The sequence below is a fragment of the Amblyomma americanum genome, chromosome 11, assembly GCF_052857255.1.
Source record: "Amblyomma americanum isolate KBUSLIRL-KWMA chromosome 11, ASM5285725v1, whole genome shotgun sequence".
In the NCBI taxonomy this organism is placed as follows: Eukaryota; Metazoa; Arthropoda; class Arachnida; order Ixodida; family Ixodidae; genus Amblyomma; species Amblyomma americanum.
Genome location: NC_135507.1, coordinates 40,832,231 through 40,852,673, shown reverse-complemented (window position 1 = coordinate 40,852,673; position 20,443 = coordinate 40,832,231). Strand labels below are relative to the sequence as shown.

At 43.1% G+C, this 20,443-nt stretch overlaps 1 protein-coding gene across 1 annotated transcript in view; it reads right to left on the bottom strand.

The window, feature by feature from the left end:
- The window catches only part of LOC144110127 (membrane metallo-endopeptidase-like 1), a 31,210-nt gene extending 21,195 nt beyond the window's left edge, over positions 1-10,015 (bottom strand). Inside the window, exons 1-3 of the mRNA XM_077642955.1 lie at positions 9,859-10,015; positions 8,547-8,696; positions 5,547-5,630 (exon numbers count right to left, since the gene is read on the bottom strand). Of these exons, the coding sequence (XP_077499081.1) occupies positions 5,547-5,630; positions 8,547-8,696; positions 9,859-9,942 (318 nt within the window). The 5' untranslated portion in view covers positions 9,943-10,015. The remainder of the gene's footprint in view (positions 1-5,546; positions 5,631-8,546; positions 8,697-9,858) is intronic.
- Positions 10,016-20,443: the final 10,428 nt, after the last annotated feature.

Genomic DNA, 20,443 nt, shown 5'->3' with positions numbered 1-20,443 from the left:
ATTTTTTTCACTGTCGCGTAGCAGTGAAGAGTGAAGCGTCTAAATCCGAGCGTCACATCTAAATTTTTACAGGGCTTGAAATAGCTGCTCAACTATGCTGGTGGATTTACAGTTCAACACTTTGTGTTCACGCAGAGAGGTCGTTGGGCCGTTTTTTACCTGCACGTTTCATGGATCCAACACAACTGCTGTGAATAAGACGCCACTGCAGTGAGCGAAAGGAACCAATTACACGTCATTGCCCCCCCCCCCCCCCCCCAAAGTAGGTGTCCACTTTCAAAAATGTCTGAGAGCACATCGAACCGCTTGGACCATCAGATATTGAAACTTTCCCGCTAATCAAGTGTAGCCTATTTGGACATCACTTCTGATTGGGAGTGTACCTGTAGATTTGTTAGATACAGTAACGACCTTACCAAAGGGAATCATCAATCCTTCCAACACATAGCAAAAAAGCAACACGTAACAACGTAGCAACACGTGGCTTTTAAAGTTTGTCGGCCACTGGCACCCAGTAGCTAACACTGACATAGAAACACAATGGAGTGCGTTCATGAAAATAAATAGCAGAACAGGAGTCCCGAAGAGAGATCTGTGGGTATATTGATTGTTTTGTGCAGCTTATAAACTTCTCGTGAAAAAACTTTAGTGCTTGTCCAGAATTTCTGACCACGATAACAGCTCTAACGGGAAGGAAACAATTGTGAAGCTTTATCAACACCAGCTGTGGTCTCTCTTTGATACCTTGATTGACAAAACAGCTTTCCAAGTGTACACTTGAGGAGTTGCACCATTACTGGCTGCGTATAAATTTTGTTCAATATCATATGCTGCACTGCGAACGAGCCGATCTCGTCATTTCTTTACTGAATGCCTCATCAAGCCGTCTTACGGTCTGGAAGGAAAATATAGTGTGAATTTCCCGCCTAGGCCGCCGTGGTGGCTCAGTGGTTATGGCGCTCGGCTGCTGACCCGAAAGACGCAGGTTCGATCCCGGCCGCGGCGGCCGAATTTTATTGGAGGTGAAATTCTTGAGGCTCGTGTACTGTACGATGCCAGTGCACGTTCATTGCGACGTCCCTCAAAGCCTGAGTCGCTTTGGGGCATCAAAGCCGATAAACTAAACCCGATTTCCCGCCTACACGGACCACATGCGAAAGTCCGGACCATTCGGAACGTATAGCCTGTGCTACTCCTTTTATCTATAGTTAGTGCTCAAGATTCGGGGCTCGGATTTCTCACTATGTAATGATAACCAGTGCACAAAGACCGTATACGAACCAAAATTATGCCAACTGGCGGACACAAATTGAAGCGATAATTAATGTTGTTTTCAATCTCCTGGATAACATAGTCAATGAATAATTTTTGCAATACGCGGTAAACATACAAGCTTTCTTTGAAAACTTGAATCTGTTTTTATCGTACACTAATCTGTTTCGCCAAACTCAAGTAGCTGGCATTTGTTATAAAATATTCTCTTGCAAATTTTTTTAGTGAATACGCGTAATAAAGAACCAACTCCGTGACATTTCGTGCAAAACTGGAGTGCGTGTGACACAGCTGTTGCGGACTGGTTTTTCTTCAACAACTACTAGCAAGCGTTCAAGCTGTCTGTCCCATATTGGTTTTCAACTGGCCACGATGACTGAGTAGCTGTAGAACTCCACGGCTTAGACAATGAGCGCGGCATTGAATCTCGGCCACGGCGGTCGCTATTATAAGTGCAAATGCAAAAACGAACGTTTGCTGCGAATTTTCAGTGCAAAAACAATTATCTCGTTAAGATTTTTCCAGAGCCCTCTTCGGCGTCTCTTATCAGTCATGCAGAGATTTGGTGCAATAACTTATATAAACTACAATACTATAGCATACATACACTACTTTGCCATACCATACCATATCATACCATACCATAACATAGTGTACCACACCATACCATAATATGTCATACCATACCGTGTCATAGGAAATAATGCCGCACCACAGCATCCGATACATTTCACTTTCAGCAACCGAAATACAAGAATCTCCACACCTGACAGCTACGTAGCATCCTACAGCAGTTTCAAGCTGATTATCTCTGGCTTTCTACCGTAGTTCTATGTACTAATATAGAAATTTATTGTCTCACGCCACTATAATGAAATACAAATTCTATAAAACAAAATAATCATGCAATTTGATCATATCTTCGTTTATTGCCAGTTTTTGGTGCAAAGTCCAATGAATAAAAATTCTTAAATAATCTTCAACGAAAAAAAGGACTCAGGACGATATTATTCATCTCATTTCATATACCACTCTCAGCATAATTGGCACCCGAGAGTGTTTATGCGTTTTTCATTGCTTGTTTTGACAATTCGTAAATTATAGCTTCAAAACTCTTACACATTACCTGCCATAAAAATTTGTTAATGCTTATTACTCTCTTTAATCTAGAGTTAGTTTCTGTTTCTGCTTGTGATAAACAGAGGTTTCACAATATAACCGTCAGAGCAACGAACCCTTTCACACAACGGCTGCTTTCAATCTTAGCAACTCTCGCTGTTATCTGCGACATAATCAAACTAACTGACCCTTTAGTACGCTCCACTCTAGGATCCCAATCTAATGAATGAACTAATGCAATGACGACGATAGAGACTATCCTCATCTTCCTGCTAAGCGTCGGGCACTCTGTCTTACCGCGACAGCTGTAGATATCCTGCCTTATGGCCGACAATCCAATGTACTTTACAGTGCAGCACTTAAAAAAATACGTCCCGACATGCAACATCTGGAACGATGACATAGCTATAGGGCGATGACAACTATGCGGGCGCAAAGATCACTGAAAATAGCTGCTCGCCTTAACAGTGCGATGCGCGCTACGCTCTTTAAGATGTACTGTGATAGTGTCGATAGCGGTGGATTGAGCGCGAAAGAAACATAATGTCGAAGAGAACGCACAAGAAGGAGCGAGAACGTGCTCGTCGAGTCTTGGCAAATCCCCCAGAAGAGATATGCACCATTTATCCTACGAGGAAAACAACAATACGGCGAGAACTGCGGTTTTTATGGTCAGTGGTTATTCAGCTATGCGATCTTTGGCTGGAAAGAGCTTTTACCACTGCAAGCTAGCGGCCCTCATTTCATGAAGCCTGTGCACAGTTCGCTAATGCGAAGCCTTAGAAAGCCGTAGTCGGCCTGAGCGCCTTAGTGTTCTTATACGCGCCGGGACCAGATGAAGCTGTACAAAAGTTTTCCCGTGAAGCTTTAGTGCCCCAAATTACCCTCCTCCTAGTCGCACCTTCTGTCATTAGAGTACGGCACCTTTAGGTACGCTGAGCTCTTTACTAATACAACATTGGGAGCCTGCTAGAATCAGCGGTTAACATTCTGGAAGTGGAGTGTTATATTTGCGACAGAAACTCGACACGAGTACCAACAACCAATACTGTCTGGATTAGCTGCTGTCAGGAGGGAAAAGTTGATGCCTCTCAGTTGGCGAGCTGCAGGCATAGCTCAGAATAAAATGGCTCAACAATAAACGGCACGCGTAACAGCTAGAAAAAATTGCACTATTCCCTCACATATTCCCTCAACACGATGCATCGCATCGCTAAGGAGGCAGAGTGCTGAATCATTCGAGACAGCTTTTCTATGAAGGTCGACCTTTGCCCAACCAAAACTTATTACTTTTACAAAAACGACGGACCTGTCGCACATCGCTGCGCCTAGAGGTAGGAATCGCTGGGCTCTTCGCGAGAATATACAGTAAATAACTCCAACAGTGGAAGAGTGGAAGAGAAGTGTCTCTTCCTTATTGTCCCCTCTGTCGAGCTGTTATTTATGTGAGTAAATAACTGTGTGCCCATATATATAGTCCAAAATTCTTTAATATATCAAAGAGCTGGCATAATATGTGCTGGGTGAGAACCACGATTGCTCATTGCTCACAAATTTTCCTAAACTGTGCATTGTCTGTTAGCAGCAAAACCACTCCAAAATAGGCGACCACAGATACAAGACATATTAAGAAGAAGAATCATAATATATAATCACAAGTGGCGTTTCCAAACGAATACGGTGAATCAATAAGTAATCTCTAAGACGAAAGGAATTGCTAGAGACGCGGTCTTCATCGCAGGTTTGTGTCTGTAGTGATAAAAAAAGGACTCTTCACAAAGGCGGCGCTGCCGACTGTATGAATATCTACCGTCCAATATCGTTGATCCCGCAGTTAACCTTGTATTCATTACTTTTCCTACTATTTTGTAGGAAAAGTAATGAATACAAGGTTAACTAAGCACTTAACTGAAAATGCGTTGCTCTCTGCAGCCCAGTATGATTTCCAGAAGGAGAAATCAACTGAATCTGCACTAGTATTCATTAAAGATCAGTTAGCATATAACATAGAAATGCAGTTGTCTACCATAGGAATTTTTCTGGATTTAAACAAAGCTTTCGAATCAACTAAACCTCAAATACTTTTACAAAAAATACCATACTACGAAATAAGAGGCATCGCACTCAAGTTATTTCGCAGCTATTTGTCCAACCGTTCTCAATTTGTCGTTTTGAATGATATTGCCTCGGATTCGGAGTTCATATAATATGGGGTTCCTCAGGGTTTCATCTTAGGCCCTTTATTATTTCTTATATATATTAATGACATCATTGCTATCCCTGGAATTTCTAATTTATTGCTCTATGCTGATGACACTAGTGCATTTTTTGCCTCACAACACTTACCCGCTCTAATGTCTGTGGAATGGCTTTGTGCCAACCAGCTGATGTTAAATGTTAATAAAGAGAAATGTGTAATTTTTCAGCTATAAATAAAACAATAATTAATTTTATCCCACTTTCCTTCCAGTCTAGCCCCTTAGAACGTGTTTCAGTGCATAAATATTTTGGCGTGCTGTTTCACGAAAATCTCCGTTGGTGTTACCATGCAGACCTTGTAACCAGCAAAACTGCTCGATATATTGGTATACTAAATAAATTTCGCACCCTTCTCCATATACATTTGAGGAAGCAACTGATTTTTCCACGGTCCAGTCTCGCGTACAGTACTCCTTGTTTCTATGGGGAGTAGGCACGAAAACGAGCATGGAAAAGATTTATGTTCTTCAAAAAAAAGGCTTGCGTTTCATTTGCAATCTATCAAGAGTTGACTCTGTTTCAGCGCACTTTAAAAGAAGGCAGATATTAAGTATAACAGCACTCTATAATCAACGACTGTCCGAATTTATATACATGCAATACAAAACTGATTGTAGTCCGTTTTTAAATACGTTTACCAATACAGATCCACACTATCGCTTAAGAAAATTCAACTTTCTAAAGCCTCCTTTAAGAACCGGGCACGGTGAGCAGTTAATTCACTGGCAAATCCCGAACCTTTTGAACAGTTACCCTGGGATATTTGATCTTCTTGAACAAGCATCATCCTCGTCATCTTTCAGGAAAAAAAAAACTAAACTATACTTTGTGGAACATATGTGATTATTTGTGTCCTGTTCCTGCTGTGTCCTCGTAGTGGAGAAAAAGTTGCTTACATTGGGAAATTGACTTTCCAGTTCGCCTATGGTCGCCCTCTGTTTGCCTCTTGCTGTTCTCTTGCTGGCGTTGAAAATTCTGAGCTGAAAATTTAACAAAGCGTTAGAGTGCCACTAATAATTCTATTCATCAGCAGAAGAGATGGTTTTCTTTGTTATAGATGTTAGTCTTCAAACAAACAGCCTTTCCTATCAAAACGCAGGTGACACTTAAATACAAGTATTCCCCAAAATATATTGTTTTTCGCGGGAACTGTAAGCGATAGTGTGGTATATGTGAAAAGAAGTAAACCACCACAGTGCAGAAGTTCGCAAACTTCCACAATTTCCGGCAGCGCCCAAAACAACGAGGCAGAAAGGACGTGGAAAACGCAGAACATATACCTGCATTCATTCAGAAAACTGATCATCATATACCCGAAACCGAGTATGCGCAAATGCCCATATGTCCCTGCAACCTGCTTGCCTTTTGCATGTACCAAAGTAAGCAGCCAAGATAACCTGAAAATACCCTGTTCCTTTTCCTGATCAAGCACAATTCATTATTTTAACGATTAGGGCAAGAAATACTGGCTAAGCACCAACACACTTTTTATGATCTCCAAGGCTTCGGCAGCTTCGCCAAACTGTTGCTCGTTGTCACAAAACATGTATTTGCCTACATAGAACGGCGTAATATAAATGGTACTGTTACACGATGCCAGGTCGACAGCGAATTCAAGGATTTATTTTACTCCATGCAACTGAATTGGTGATACGTAGCAACAGGTTGAAAAGAATGTGCCCACAAGCAGCGCGGATTCTTCAAAATTCTCAGCCCACACAGCGCATTCGCCGAATCTGGACGCCTCCTCACGCCTCTATTGCTGGCAGTTAGGCGACTTATAACCTAGCTCGAGAACTGTCCCGCCGAGCAGGATCGTGCAGCCCGCCCACCCTTTACTCCGCCAAGGACAGTTTGTTTTTGTACAGAGAAATACTGCAGCACAACAGGCTTGCAAAACTCAGATTCCACCCCGCAGATAAAACGCTATCCAAACGCAGGCCAAATACTGGCGTAAACTTCAAACTAACCCTATCCAAATCCCCAATTGTGCAGCTTCTTTTCGGAAGAACACTATTCCGACTAATGAAAAATTGTGATAGCAAAGCCGATCTAAACCATTTGATCTGGAACTGTCCGCAGTCCGTATACCCGGAAGTCACTTCACTACCGACTCTGATCTAGTCGAGGGTTCGACGGCATACCGTCTGGTCAGGAATCATGGCTTGATGAGCTTCACTGGTCACTGACCAAGGACAACATTATAATGATTGTGAACAAGGGAGCCGTAGCGCTCCCGAAACGTCGTTATTTTGTTGACCTTGGCCAGTGACCAGTGAACCTCATCAAACCGGCGCTCCCGAAACGTCATTATTTTGTTGACCTTGGTCAGTGACCAGTGCACCTCATCAAACCGACGGTGATCATTTGTAGGCTCTAATGCTCAGCCCCGACCCTGGGGCACAGATCAAGGTCCTCCAGCTGGCTGAAGACGCCGCCGCTGACGAAGGTATAGCGGCTGTCGTTTAAGCGGGGAAGGGGGAGGGGCAGCTTCAGGTCGCTCCTCTGTATTCGCTGGTAGTAAGTTTCACCAGCACCACCACCACCTCTTCCTGAGCCTCACATTAATAGATCTCCCGTTCCGGCTATATACTTAGTACCATACGAAGATGAACCTCGTAAACTATTCCGATGTTATGAATAGTTCACGTCTGTAAATGGCAGCATCTGGAACAGTTTACACCTGGGCATAAATATTTAACAGCTTATCGGGACATTTGATTCAGAATCATACCCATAGGAATTGATATCAGGAGAAAATCAGCCATATAAAGGAAGAATATGGGATCGCAATTTTATAAAGATCAAAGCCGAAGTTGCGGTTCAGCTAATCTAACTACATAATCACAGTCGCAGTATTTTTCCTATTTCGCGTCTATTTGTTACTCTGTCAGTGGACCCGGCCATCGGAAGGTTGGCAACCGGGCCTTACCATTGGCTGTTAGCCAGTGGTCAGGTGTGATCGCCTGCTGTTGACAGAGTGCTACGATACACCTCATTATTGACTGCATATTGCATCCAATTTCATCCAATGCTATGATACGGTTGCTAAGCACCCATTGGGAGGGTGACTTGCCTCAGACGCCTCAAAGCCGCGGGTGTTCCCGAGTGACCACTAATAGAGGACCGAATAGACGCGAAATTGACACGGAAAATGGAGCGCTTATAGAATACGGCCTCATATTTTTTTACCTGATGACCTCACTCAGATTGGCAGAGCAGGTCGATGTATCAGTTCAGCGAAAACAGTCTGTGAACGAGTCGCTTTGTCTATTCTCGCTGAACACTTTATTAGGAGGTCTAATTGTGGGTCGTTCTATTTCTACACACTAAAGTTGGTTTGTCGCAACGAGAAGCACTATCAGCAATTTTCTGACCCAAAAATAATCAAGAGGAGTTGGTGGTAAGTTGTGAGGAAGCTTTGCGTTGATTAGCCGCCGAAAGACATTTTGTAGCCTGAAAATTGTAAATGATCATTGAGTTGGAGGTAATTTCGGCGTTTAGCACGTTCACGTATGTCGAGGAGGCCGAAAGGCGCGGAAACGTGTGGAAGTGACGTACTTGGGCTTCGGGTATAAAATACGTATTTTTCACCTTATATAAAATGTTAGGAAACGAGCTCTCACGTCCATTTCTTGTCAATTCGCCTTGCTTATAGTAGTTAAAATTCGCAATGAAGTATATGTGAGCTTTCAGCATGCTTTATGTAAGTTCTGCACTTTTTTCGTTTGATAAAAGATCTCAAGCATTTTTGCGTCTATCTATAACAGATATATTCGGTAATACTGACCCTAAGTTCTTCAATAAAGACATCACGATTGAAGCGTCTATTTTGTCCTCGAATCTTAGAAAGTTACGTATTTTCACGCGGTTGCGAGCTAATATTTTTTACTTACTCTCTTTAGGTCCTTTCCGTACCTGACAACACGGTCAATAAAGTTTGTGACCTTTGTTTTATTGGCTTCTGGTCTTAGGAAAAGGACCGCCTGTTCTGTTGCGTTCCTCTTACCATCTTCGTGAAATTCACGGCCGCAGGGTTCGCGAATCTGTGCAATGAAAACGTCATGATCAGTAAACTCCCTGAATATGCTCATTCCTGCTTAAACTGTAGTGCATGCTTTTAACATTACGAGATGACAAAAACTTCCGCGTAGGAAGTGTGCTGCTACAGTATATCGTAGCTGGAAGCTTGTACTTTTCGCAACTGTCCAGTGGTTGGGCCACGGAGGCCGGCCGCAAATCGCTTTGTTCATTGCCACTTCGTCCCAATTTAAACAAACGCAATGTGAGTGACTTCTTAGGATCGCGTTGATAAGAGTAAAAAAAAAAACAAGTGAATAAAAATTGAGTAATATGTTACGTTGATGAAATCAGTGCATAGTAGGAGTAATAATAGAAGCTCAATTTGATTCCGAGCTTTGTAAACATAACAGCACTTAGCCTAGCTATTGATGAAAAGTTTTTTATGCAGGCCCAGCGAGCATTACCTTAAGCTTTATTATGTTAATATTTGCGCTGAGGTCATTTTGATGTTAGGCGCTACTATGCACGCTGGCTGAATTTGTTTCATTGCAAGGTATGTTCATTCAGGAAACATTAATGTAAAGTTGTCAGTTTTTTTCCTTTTTGTGCCTGACCTTTCTGGAATAAGGAAGGACTTATGTTGCAAAGAGATCCTAAAAGATGTTTTTTTTATGCTGAATAAGATGCTGAATATTAGATTGGAATTAGCACCATATGTCAGGGCATTAAGAATTCTATACATAGAGAAAGAGGCGAGCTGTTTTCACGGTAATTAAACGCGTACTCGAGTTTAAGATGCCCTTCTACGACTTTGCACCATACTCTTACTATCAGTATTTTTAGCTTATATACGGATGGATCCCGGAGAGATGTGTGCTAAATCCACCGGTACACACTTCGGACCTTTTTAAAACACGGCGAAAATCCTGCCTTCCTGAAGATGCGCGTAGCATCAATGTTAACATGAATCGTAGAGAGGCAGGAAGTTCTAAAATTCACGATGATTTTAAATTTGTTTATAATTTCGCTGGCATTTGTGGCCTTTCTCTAGTTCATGTAAACAGATCCTGAAGACCGCTCTTTTGATGTAAGATACTTCTGGTACTCGTAACGACGCTCGCGCGTGGTGTTGGCAAAGTGTCTTTTGGACAAATGCACAAACACATTCGATAAGATTCCACGTACCTGGAGAATATAAGGCGTCGAGTTCTCGATGTCTCTTATCATGAAAATGTCAGCCACTCCCCTGATTCCTAGTCTAAGAAGCATATTGGTAGCATTATCAGGAAGCGTGGCGTTCGGGGTATTTTCAAGTATTGGCCAATCGCCAAGTCCATATGATGTTAGTACTCTAGAGATGCCTTCTGGTCGGTCCTCGACATCTGGAAATGCTACAAAAGTTGTTTAACGTATGAGTAGTAAGCATAAAAATTTTTTTTCTAGAAATACTTCTGCGAGGATAAAAAATGATCGTATTGTGCAGTCACTCATAACACTCGAATCAAGGGCCCGTGTTCTACGGGAAACCAAGCGGTTGTAAGTTGAAAAGCGTGTAATGCAGTTTTACTCGAAGTGAATAATTCAAATGCATTTGAACGATCCAATATTGCGCTTATCGCTTTATTTAGATGTCAGTGAGTAGCAAGGGATTCCTACAGGTATGTTTTATTGGTGTTGCCTGCGATCCTTAGTATAATGCGAACTGAAAACACACCTTGCCTCACCTTCAGACTGCGCGGAACACGGTGGTTTGTACCTCCTAAAAGAGGGAACCGTTCAGTTGACACCGTTCAGCTGTAGACAACGTTAGAAATTAGCTTAGAAGTGTGTCTCTTATTAGTGAAATTTAGTTAAACGTTCTGAAGTTGCCGCCTCAGGTTTCTGTATACAGGCTGGCAGGCAATATTTCATGCATGCAAAAGTGACCAAAATGGCAGGCCCATATTGAACACGTACCAGTGCAGGAGTTGTAGACAAATCCAACTTTGTGAGTAAGATTTTGTTCCGTTACGTCAGGGACAATGCTCTCCAGGATACCTGGGAATGACGTCTGTTTAGTTAATATAGAATGTAGAAACTGGCGCCAATCAGGTTCTTCTGTGGGAACTGATCTCGCTAGCTGTCTTGGTAGCAAACAAACAGCACCGGCAAATAATTTTAGCCTACAAGGACGCTTTTAATGCATGGGTGGAATAATCACTAAACACTCAATTTCTCTTTGTTAGGAGAAATAAAACAGTTATATTTGTGTCACTAAGAAAAATCAGTATCCTGAATAAAAATGCGGACCATCTTAAAGGTGAAATGATATAATCTAGGAGCACTGTAAGGGTGAGGCGCAAATCAACGGCATTTCCAAAAGGTTTAAGACGTTTTATGCAGTGCGCGAGAAAATACGAAAACTGCAACAGATACCTGCGCGCACAGCCTCCCCACGACGTTAAATATGCCCAAAAAATATTTTGGGGGATGAAGTGGCCAATAATAGGTAAGGCAACCTACAAAAATGTAATGAAAAGTTCAAATGGCATGTTTATTTACTAAGGCACCTTTGAACAGTGGAAAACATGAATACGGCAAGAAAATATGATGCCCAAAGATACTTATTGCTTTCTCTTACTACAGTAAAATAGATGAAGGAAGCCAACAGTCGCCGAAACCAAGGAACATAGGGAATATCTTTTTCTAATTTGCGGTTTTTCATAAATGGGGGATTAATAAAAGCACAATGCAAATCAGCCACATGCCGGCGGTGGGATCGGAACCCACAACATTCTAATTTTGCGTCTGGTGCTCTAAAAACTGAGCTCCGGCGACTGCTGTCGAATCTTCAGCTTTCGTGGGTATTTATGTGTAGTATAATTTAACCTTGACAGTGTTCACCAGCGCCACCCTCGTCCATAGTGACAAACGTAGTACGTCCTGTATTACGGTGAGTGCCACGAAGGATCGGGGTCTAACGGTGAGGGCGGAAGATGTGCGAGAACCCGCTTATGCTACCTATGGCATCAAGACTGCCAGAACCAAGACCCTCTTTAAGCTATTCAGCACACGAGGAAATGGAAAAAAGTGCTCGTTAGGACATACATGGCGGAAGGCAACAGGCACATACATGTCGGAAGCCGCCGTATGCAGACCAAGTCGAAGCTACTATCATAACGACGTTCGCAGAGCAGGCGCGCGTTGGGGGCAGTCATTTTGAAGACGGGATCTAAGCAGGGAACGTTCTCGTATTCGCGACTAGAAGCGTTAGTCTGTCTACACGCGTCATTTAATCGGGTAGATTTTGCAGGATTATTTCAGCGCCATTAGATGTCGAACAGTGCTCGTCGCAGCTGCTGTACAACGCTTGCGCTGATGTATGAAGGCAGTTCGAATTTTGAACAGGCTCATTGTACCGCCTAGTGGTGTAGCAACTGTGAACTGGGAATAGTGCCGCCTGGGGGAGAGAACTATATGTGTGCACCACATATTCGTTCAGTACGATTTAACAAAAAGCTATGCCATGCCTCTTTTTATAGTATTACTTGCACATTCGCTGGTATGGGTCCAAAGAGAGTTTATGACAGAAAGGCCTGGCGCGCCCGTGAGCTGTCGTGTCACGTATTCAGCGCTCTCGACTATGAATTAAATTTTGCTTTTACTTGCCCTCAGTGGACGATTTTGTTAAATACCTTAAGAGCTGATGTGACCATGAGCTCAGAGGAACCAGCACAAAAAGAACAACGGACAAGAAACAAGGAGGCAGACACGGACGGCCTTGTTTCTTGTCCGTTTTTTTTTGCGCTGGTTCCTCTGAGATAATGGCCTACCAACTAGCCCAAAAACGACCATGAGCGCCTCTTGTAAAACCCGAGTCGAGTCTCAAAATCACACTTCTTGATGCTGGTGTAAAAGAAATCTATAAGGAGGTGGAAGAACGTTCCCACCATCTTTCGGTTCAGTTCATGCCTTTCGATCTCATGTGCAGCGAGCTAACAATACCTTCGCAGGGCCATGGTTGCAGCACTGAATAGACTCGGACAAGTTGACAGACTAGCTGGCCATAGTGAGTGGCTCGTTCGCACCATCTGTGTACATATTTTATTTACGTCTTCCACCGCCTTTTAAAAAATGAATTCAAACACCTTCCATATGAGATCCCACCCTCGGAGCTCAGCACCGAGTTGGAATAAATATATCTACACACTCTTTTATTGCTTCAAACTGGTTGCATAATATTCTTATGTGGGCGGCACTACTAACTGTTTTCCTCATCGCATCTGATACTTCTCACAATAATGAGCGTGCCTCAGTGACCTACCTTTCAATTCTCTACGAAGGCCCCATAAGCGTGCAGTTATAAATTTGTGGCATTTTTTCCAGCAGTGCATCACTTCCGGTACTTTGCGAAAGTGAAGCAATCCAACATTTTCGAGCTTCAGAAATGCATGGGTATGTGACTGCATCAAACACTGCTCACTTTAGCAGCTTGCGTGCCGCCACTGATCCCGACCTTTTAAAGAGAGTTCATTGGCTTCTATGGTTACGTACTTGTTTGATAATAAACTTGAAACAGACACATTTCCCGCACAGCAAGCCAGAAGTGCAAGGAGAAAAATATGGAAATGGTAACTTTCCGACTATGAATGGACGCCCGAAGGGCCCTGTGGTACAAAAAATGTAGAAAGCGAATGAAAGCGGAAAGAAAAAGATAGCTTTCAATATATACCTTTCTACTCATTAGGGATGGGGTCAGTGACTTTTATAGCAGTGTAAACATGACTGCTGGCAATGAACTCATCATACTTACTGAAACGATGTGTCTCACCTTTTATGGTTTCTTTCACTTTTTTTCTTAGCATATCGTGTATGCCAAAAGATGTGTTATTAACTTCAGCGGCGTGCTTCGTTTCCCAGCCACCGCAGGCGTAGGAGTAAAAATCTTTGCAGCGATCGACTGTGGTGTTCATGGAGCTATTTATTAACATTGCTGAAAATAATTAAAATTCTCCCCTTTATATGCAGGCAAAATTTATCTCCCCGCAATACTGTATTTGCTATTCTGTTTGCTTCTTATCCTGGTTTAGGATATTTTGTATGTACAGAAAGTTCAGAGGAGAAAACTATCTTGGCTGCGATCTACCGTATAAATACATGTCTATTTTTGTTACGATGCGGTGCGTAATCACCATCGACACCTGCCAATAAAAGGCTGGCTTCTAGTCTAATGCAAGATTTCAAATTATTTTGTTTAAATGTGTCGATTTGTTAAAAAAATACTGCTTGAAGTCTGTTAAATTTTAACGAATCGCATTCACTAATAATTAGCGGTGTACATACTCTCTGCGTAACACATCTAGTTTCAATGTTGAAAACAATATAACCCAGTACTATTTTGTTGCTTTAGAATTACAAGCTGTGACGCAGCTGTGTCTTAGTGGTTTCAGCACCCGCCTCTCGTACAGGAGGTACGGGGCTCGATCCCGACTGTCGCCCGGTGCCCACCAGTGGTGCATTGGGTACAAGCTTCCTCCGGGCCTAATGCTCGCCTTAACTGGCAAATGAGTGTTTGACCTTACATTGCCCAGACGAAAATAGCTTTTGTCTTGGCCTTATTTCACGAATTCTGTCTTTTTACACTAAGAATTTAGCAACGTTATGCCCAGAATTACAAGCTGGATAACATTTTTAGAGAATTCTAGAACAAATCCTTCAAGAACATTTCTTCAATGCGAAATAAATTCTCCTTTTTGCGATTTTCGAGTACTAGTAGATTTCAATATGCGCCTTAACGAAACGTGCTCATCTTGAAGTGTGAGTTTTTGCTTACGGCAGTAGAAAAGAGCGCTAAAGTTGGGAGGAAAATTGTTAGCGTGCCTTTCAACATCGCCTAGACCGTCCGTCGACCTACGAGCTGCCCCTCTTCGAACACATAAGAATTTGAGAAATATTTGGTATTTTTCGGTAAAAATTTCGAGCTCGAAAAACCTTCTCCCGTTGCTTCATAGGGGTGGTTTGAATAAAGTTCTGGAAGCCGGATTCACATTACTTCAAAATTTTTTTATCGCGCTGCGCAGATGTAAACTTCAATTTAACAAAAATGCATTTAATCAATACCCCCCCCCCCCTTTATCTACCATAACTGAGGTCCATTTCTTGGAGTCTACGCATATGCCCATCACATTTGAAAATTTAATTGAAAGAATGGTCTGAGCACTCCGTTTATCAACCATATCTGAACACATGGAGATAGGGAGTATTTTTTCTCAGTTTGCACCCCTTCTCAAAAAATGTGCTGAAGTGGCGACATTACGGTCTCTACCGGTTTAATTTCCGAAAAGGCGTACATTCTGTCCGCAAAAGCAGATATGTTAGTGCACGGTTACATGATTATAATTATGTTGCTATTGTTGTTTTATAAAAAATTATTCAACATCAAAATTTCAAATCTTCAAAAACATGGGCGAAGGCTGTTTTTGAGGATTGTAAATCAAATTGTGGTGTCAGATATCAAAAAAGGAAATATGAGCTCAAAACGAACCGGTACCGAAAGAGAGTGCAACGTCAACCGTCAACGAAAAGCGCTCAGATTTATTTTTAACAAATATCGCCGTCATGACTCCCCTACACAGCTTTTAAGACAAGCCGACCTTCCCACTATACATAACCGAGCCAGACTACTGCGCCTCAAGTTTCTTTTCCTTCTGCTTAATGGCGGTATGAAAATCGATACGAGTAAGTACTTAATAAAGTCAAACACGCGCACTACCAGAACAAAATACCAACAGCACTTAACCGAGTACAGATTTCACAACGATATATTCAGGTACTCTTTCTTCCCACAAGCAATCCGTGAGTGGAATAGTCTGCCTTGCGATGCTGTCAACTGCGCATCACTCAAAGATTTCATCGCCAACATATCACGCTTTATTTTGCAATAACGACTACGATGCTGGTGCGCTAACTCTTGCACTCTTTTTTCCTTGCTGACGATGACATCCCGACTTTCTTATCTGACTCTCACTTATTATATTTTTTTAACCATGTTGCTCGATTCTCATGACAGTATCATTCTTGCTCCTTAAAGACTTGCTCCTTAAAAACCGAAGTCCTCAGATATGCTTCTTGCTCCTGTTTTGCTATTTTGTTTTACCTTTTGTATAATGCATATTGCCTTGTTGGACTACGATCCCCTTTGTGTTGGCACTTACTTGACCTGTGTTATTTTAGTGTATGTGATGTCCCACTCCTGCGACGGCCTCAAATGTGAGGCCAGCAGTATGTTCAAATAAATAAATAAATAAATAAATATATAAATAAATAAATAAATAACAACCCTATTAGATGCCGGTGGACCATCCGACAGGGGGAAAACACGCCCAAATTCAGTTATATGACATCCAGCAGACTCGTAGAGTTCCTACAGCAGACTCGTGACATCCCGACTTTCTTATCTGACTCTCGCTTATTATATTTTTTTAACCATGTTGCTCGATTCTCATGACAGTATCATTCTTGCTCCTTAAAAACTTGCTCCTTAAAAACCGAAGTCCTCAGATATGCTTCTTGCTCCTGTTTTGCTATTTTGTTTTACCTTTTGTATAATGCATATTGCCTTGTTGGACTACGATCCCCTTTGTGTTGGCACTTACTTGACCTGTGTTATTTTAGTGTATGTGATGTCCCACTCCTGCGACGGCCTCAAATGTGAGGCCAGCAGTATGTTCAAATAAATAAATGAATAAATAAATAAATAAATAAATATATAAATAAATAAATAAATAACAACCCTATTAGATGCCGGTGGACCATCCGACAGGGGGAAAACACGCCCAAATTCAGTTATATGACATCCAGCAGACTCGTACAGTTCCTACAGCAGACTCGTGACATCCCGACTTTCTTATCTGACTCTCGCTTATTATATTTTTTTAACCATGTTGCTCGATTCTCATGACAGTATCATTCTTGCTCCTTAAAAACTTGCTCCTTAAAAACCGAAGTCCTCAGATATGCTTCTTGCTCCTGTTTTGCTATTTTGTTTTACCTTTTGTATAATGCATATTGCCTTGTTGGACTACGATCCCCTTTGTGTTGGCACTTACTTGACCTGTGTTATTTTAGTGTATGTGATGTCCCACTCCTGCGACGGCCTCAAATGTGAGGCCAGCAGTATGTTCAAATAAATAAATGAATAAATAAATAAATAAATAAATAAATAAATATATAAATAAATAAATAAATAACAACCCTATTAGATGCCGGTGGACCATCCGACAGGGGGAAAACACGCCCAAATTCAGTTATATGACATCCAGCAGACTCGTACAGTTCCTACAGCAGACTCGTGACATCCCGACTTTCTTATCTGACTCTCGCTTATTATATTTTTTTAACCATGTTGCTCGATTCTCATGACAGCATCATTCTTGCTCCTTAAAAACTTGCTCCTTAAAAACCGAAGTCCTCAGATATGCTTCTTGCTCCTGTTTTGCTATTTTGTTTTACCTTTTGTATAATGCATATTGCCTTGTTGGACTACGATCCCCTTTGTGTTGGCACTTACTTGACCTGTGTTATTTTAGTGTATGTGATGTCCCACTCCTGCGACGGCCTCAAATGTGAGGCCAGCAGTATGTTCAAATAAATAAATAAATAAATAAATAACTAAATAAATAAATAAATAAATAAATATATAAATAAATAAATAACAACCCTATTAGATGCCGGTGGACCATCCGACAGGGGGAAAACACGCCCAAATTCAGTTATATGACATCCAGCAGACTCGTACAGTTCCTAGTTATGTGCTACGCTCTGGGACACATTACACAGCGTAGTCGTCACAAAATTGGACGCTGTTAAGATTGGAGAATTCGAACCTTGGAACGATTTCCGGAAGACCAACATGAAGGCGGATGAGTCATCGGGATGGCATGCAGTGGCACGGTCTGGCGTTTGCAGAAGCAGCGACGACAGCAGTGGCAACAGTGGCGGCGCCAGGTGACCATGTCTGCCTCAGCTAGCCGGACAGAGTGATGCAAGTCATCGGTCACTTTGGGGATAATTGAAAGATGGCTGCGACTTCGACAGGGACCCAGCGCCTCGGACAAGAGGCAATGCAAGGTGGTACATCTACCTGCTGGGAGTCAGCTGTACATTCCATCCCCCACGGGTTCGCCCACCTGACAGCCGCGGTAACATCGTCGCGACAGTGTTCGAGGAATGTCGTTTACCATTTACGTTTACCGAGCTGCGAGAGAGCATCAGCACCGCCACCTGCCGTTGGCGGTAGCACCAGTGTCTGCATCTGCTTGGACATCATACTCCGAACCTTATTCCGCAGTCAGGGATCTGGGAAATACGAAGGGTATTTAACGGGTCTGGTTTGTTACCGGCACACGCCTATCTCGACTGTAAATATGTCAAATAAACCTACTGTAGAGGTTCCTTCTTAACGGAGTCTGTCAACGCCCTTCGGAGCCGGGACCTGCGGTGCTGAACGGTCAGGCAACTCAGGGGCCCCTCTGTCTCCAACAGCGCCCGTTTGAAAGCCGGCACTTCGCGGAAAGATTTTTGAGCGCGCCGTAGGCGATTCTCGAACCTGCGGGCAAAGAACTACGGGTATCAATGGACAGCGCGTAGCACTAGGTGTGCTCATCCCCTCTCCACCTCGATCTTCGGCACGGCGCCAAAGAAAGACGTCCGCGCATGCCGTCGAAGGTTCGAGAAGCCTGGGAACATAACACTATTTGTCCATGGAAAGCAAATAACCTCGGGCTTGACGAGTGATGGCCGCTCCTCTTCGGTAGCGCGCCAGCGGCGCCTGGTCGGAAGAAGAAACTCGAAATCCTTGGAAGCCACTCCCGACACCTGACCAATGGCAACGCGCGCAGAGTGAGGGTGAAAGAGCAATTGTACAGCTGATACTGGTGCATATGCGTCTGCCTGAGTGCGAAGAGACGAACAGACGTGGCGGGACCAATACAGCAGAAAGGATGTAGCGCTGCCAGTCAGCCCGTGCTACAGTTTAAGTTTCGGGGAAGCGCTTCTGCACGATTCCTTGGAACAACACCACTCTCCCAGCCACATACCAGCGAGGCAGCGTGCGCCACTCTTCGGGACGGGACAGCCCGTCGTGATCCTCAGGTCGTCGGACTGGCGCAGTTCCCCTTGAACAAATTATGTTTTCTTTTGTTTGCCTCTGTCTCACGTGTTAGTGCACTTCTGGTACAAGGTATCTTTTGTATTGTAGCCTCCCTTTAGTGTTACGTCGCGTGTTTTGCATTGTTTTGTGGAATCAATTTGTAAGTGCCGTTATGAGTGATTAGAAAATACTCCGTATCGCCTCTTTGCTGTATAAACTTTGTTTTCTTTGTGAACCTTTTGCTCCTACTCACTCTCTGGCTTACGACGAGCGAAAGCTAAGCACCAAACACCCCCCCCCCACCTCCCCCCGCTCTTGTAACTCGGTAGCTCGTTTCTGGCTTATCTTGCCACGCTGAATGGAGAGAATCTCCTCTGAGACCGAGACCGCTACCCCCACAGGCTCTAAAATTGTCTGGGAACGCAAGACAAGTGTGCGAAACCGACAGTAGTTGCTCAAAGTTATCCTGCATTTGGCTTCTTTTGCGTTCCTGGTGATATTAAAAAGGGAGACGTCATAAGCCGCACAGCTTGCTTGTCGCAACAGTAAGTCGTCTGCGCCAATGCATTTCCCACCATCGCGCTGCCGCCACGCTGAACACTGCGTCATTCTCATAATTTGTTGCCGGTACAAGATAATGCTTCACTAGTTTTGCAGCGCAGTGCTCAGAAGCCGCGGCTGTCCCTTGTAGGAAATGCCTGCGGAGGGGCACAATAAAAAAAAAGTGGCGGCAGGCTCAACGCCGCCGTCATAGGCCACTTTACGCTAAGAGTCTATCGAACGTTGTTGTTTCACATGGAATCACTAACTCTTCGAAGCCTTAACAAAGCGCAATGTGAAGGTTAAGAAGACAGTAATCCTCTGGACTTATGCGTTTGCTTCCATCTTCCTTTGCTATCGCCCTGGCCCCTCTCCGCTCAATATCCATCTTCCCCTCCTATGCTTTCTCTTTCTCTCCCCTGTGTAATCCGTTGCGGTGGCCTCTTTTTTTTTGGGAGGCAGTTATAGGGTTGCCCACCTCCCACAATTTCTTCACCCCCTCCCATCGTTCTCCTCTAAGTATCTCAAGTATGAAGACAGTAATGGCGACCTGAAATTCAAAATGCTGAAGAGATATTTACCTCGATTGCTGCATTCGTCGCTCCTGCACACTAGGGGTTTTTCTGAAAATGAAAAACAATTGTAATCGTGCATGAAAAATTCAAGAGAAATGTTCGTGCTCATACAAATCATCTCTCACACATTATACGCCGGTGACTGTTTAAAGCCGGAAAACGGTGGTGGCAATAAAACGGCTCAACGTGCACGAAGGCGTCCGAAGATGGTCATCGGGAAGCTTACGGCTTTAATAGAACAGCGCAGAAGGACGATACTACAACGTGCGTGTAAAATTCGATAGTTGAGAGTGCACTGCGCACTTGTGGACACACTGAGCCTACAGATACAAACTTCATGCAGAAATCTAGGAGAATAACCCCCTATTGTGAAACAAGCCCTTCAGCGTCTCTTAACATATGAGCGCAGCCGCTCATAGGTTGTATGGCGACAAACGCTTATACAATTCGCGAACTTCTGGTTAGGTTTCTCTACTGCCTCCCTGATTTTAGCTCTAAAAAAGAATTTGTTTTTACTCAACTGCTG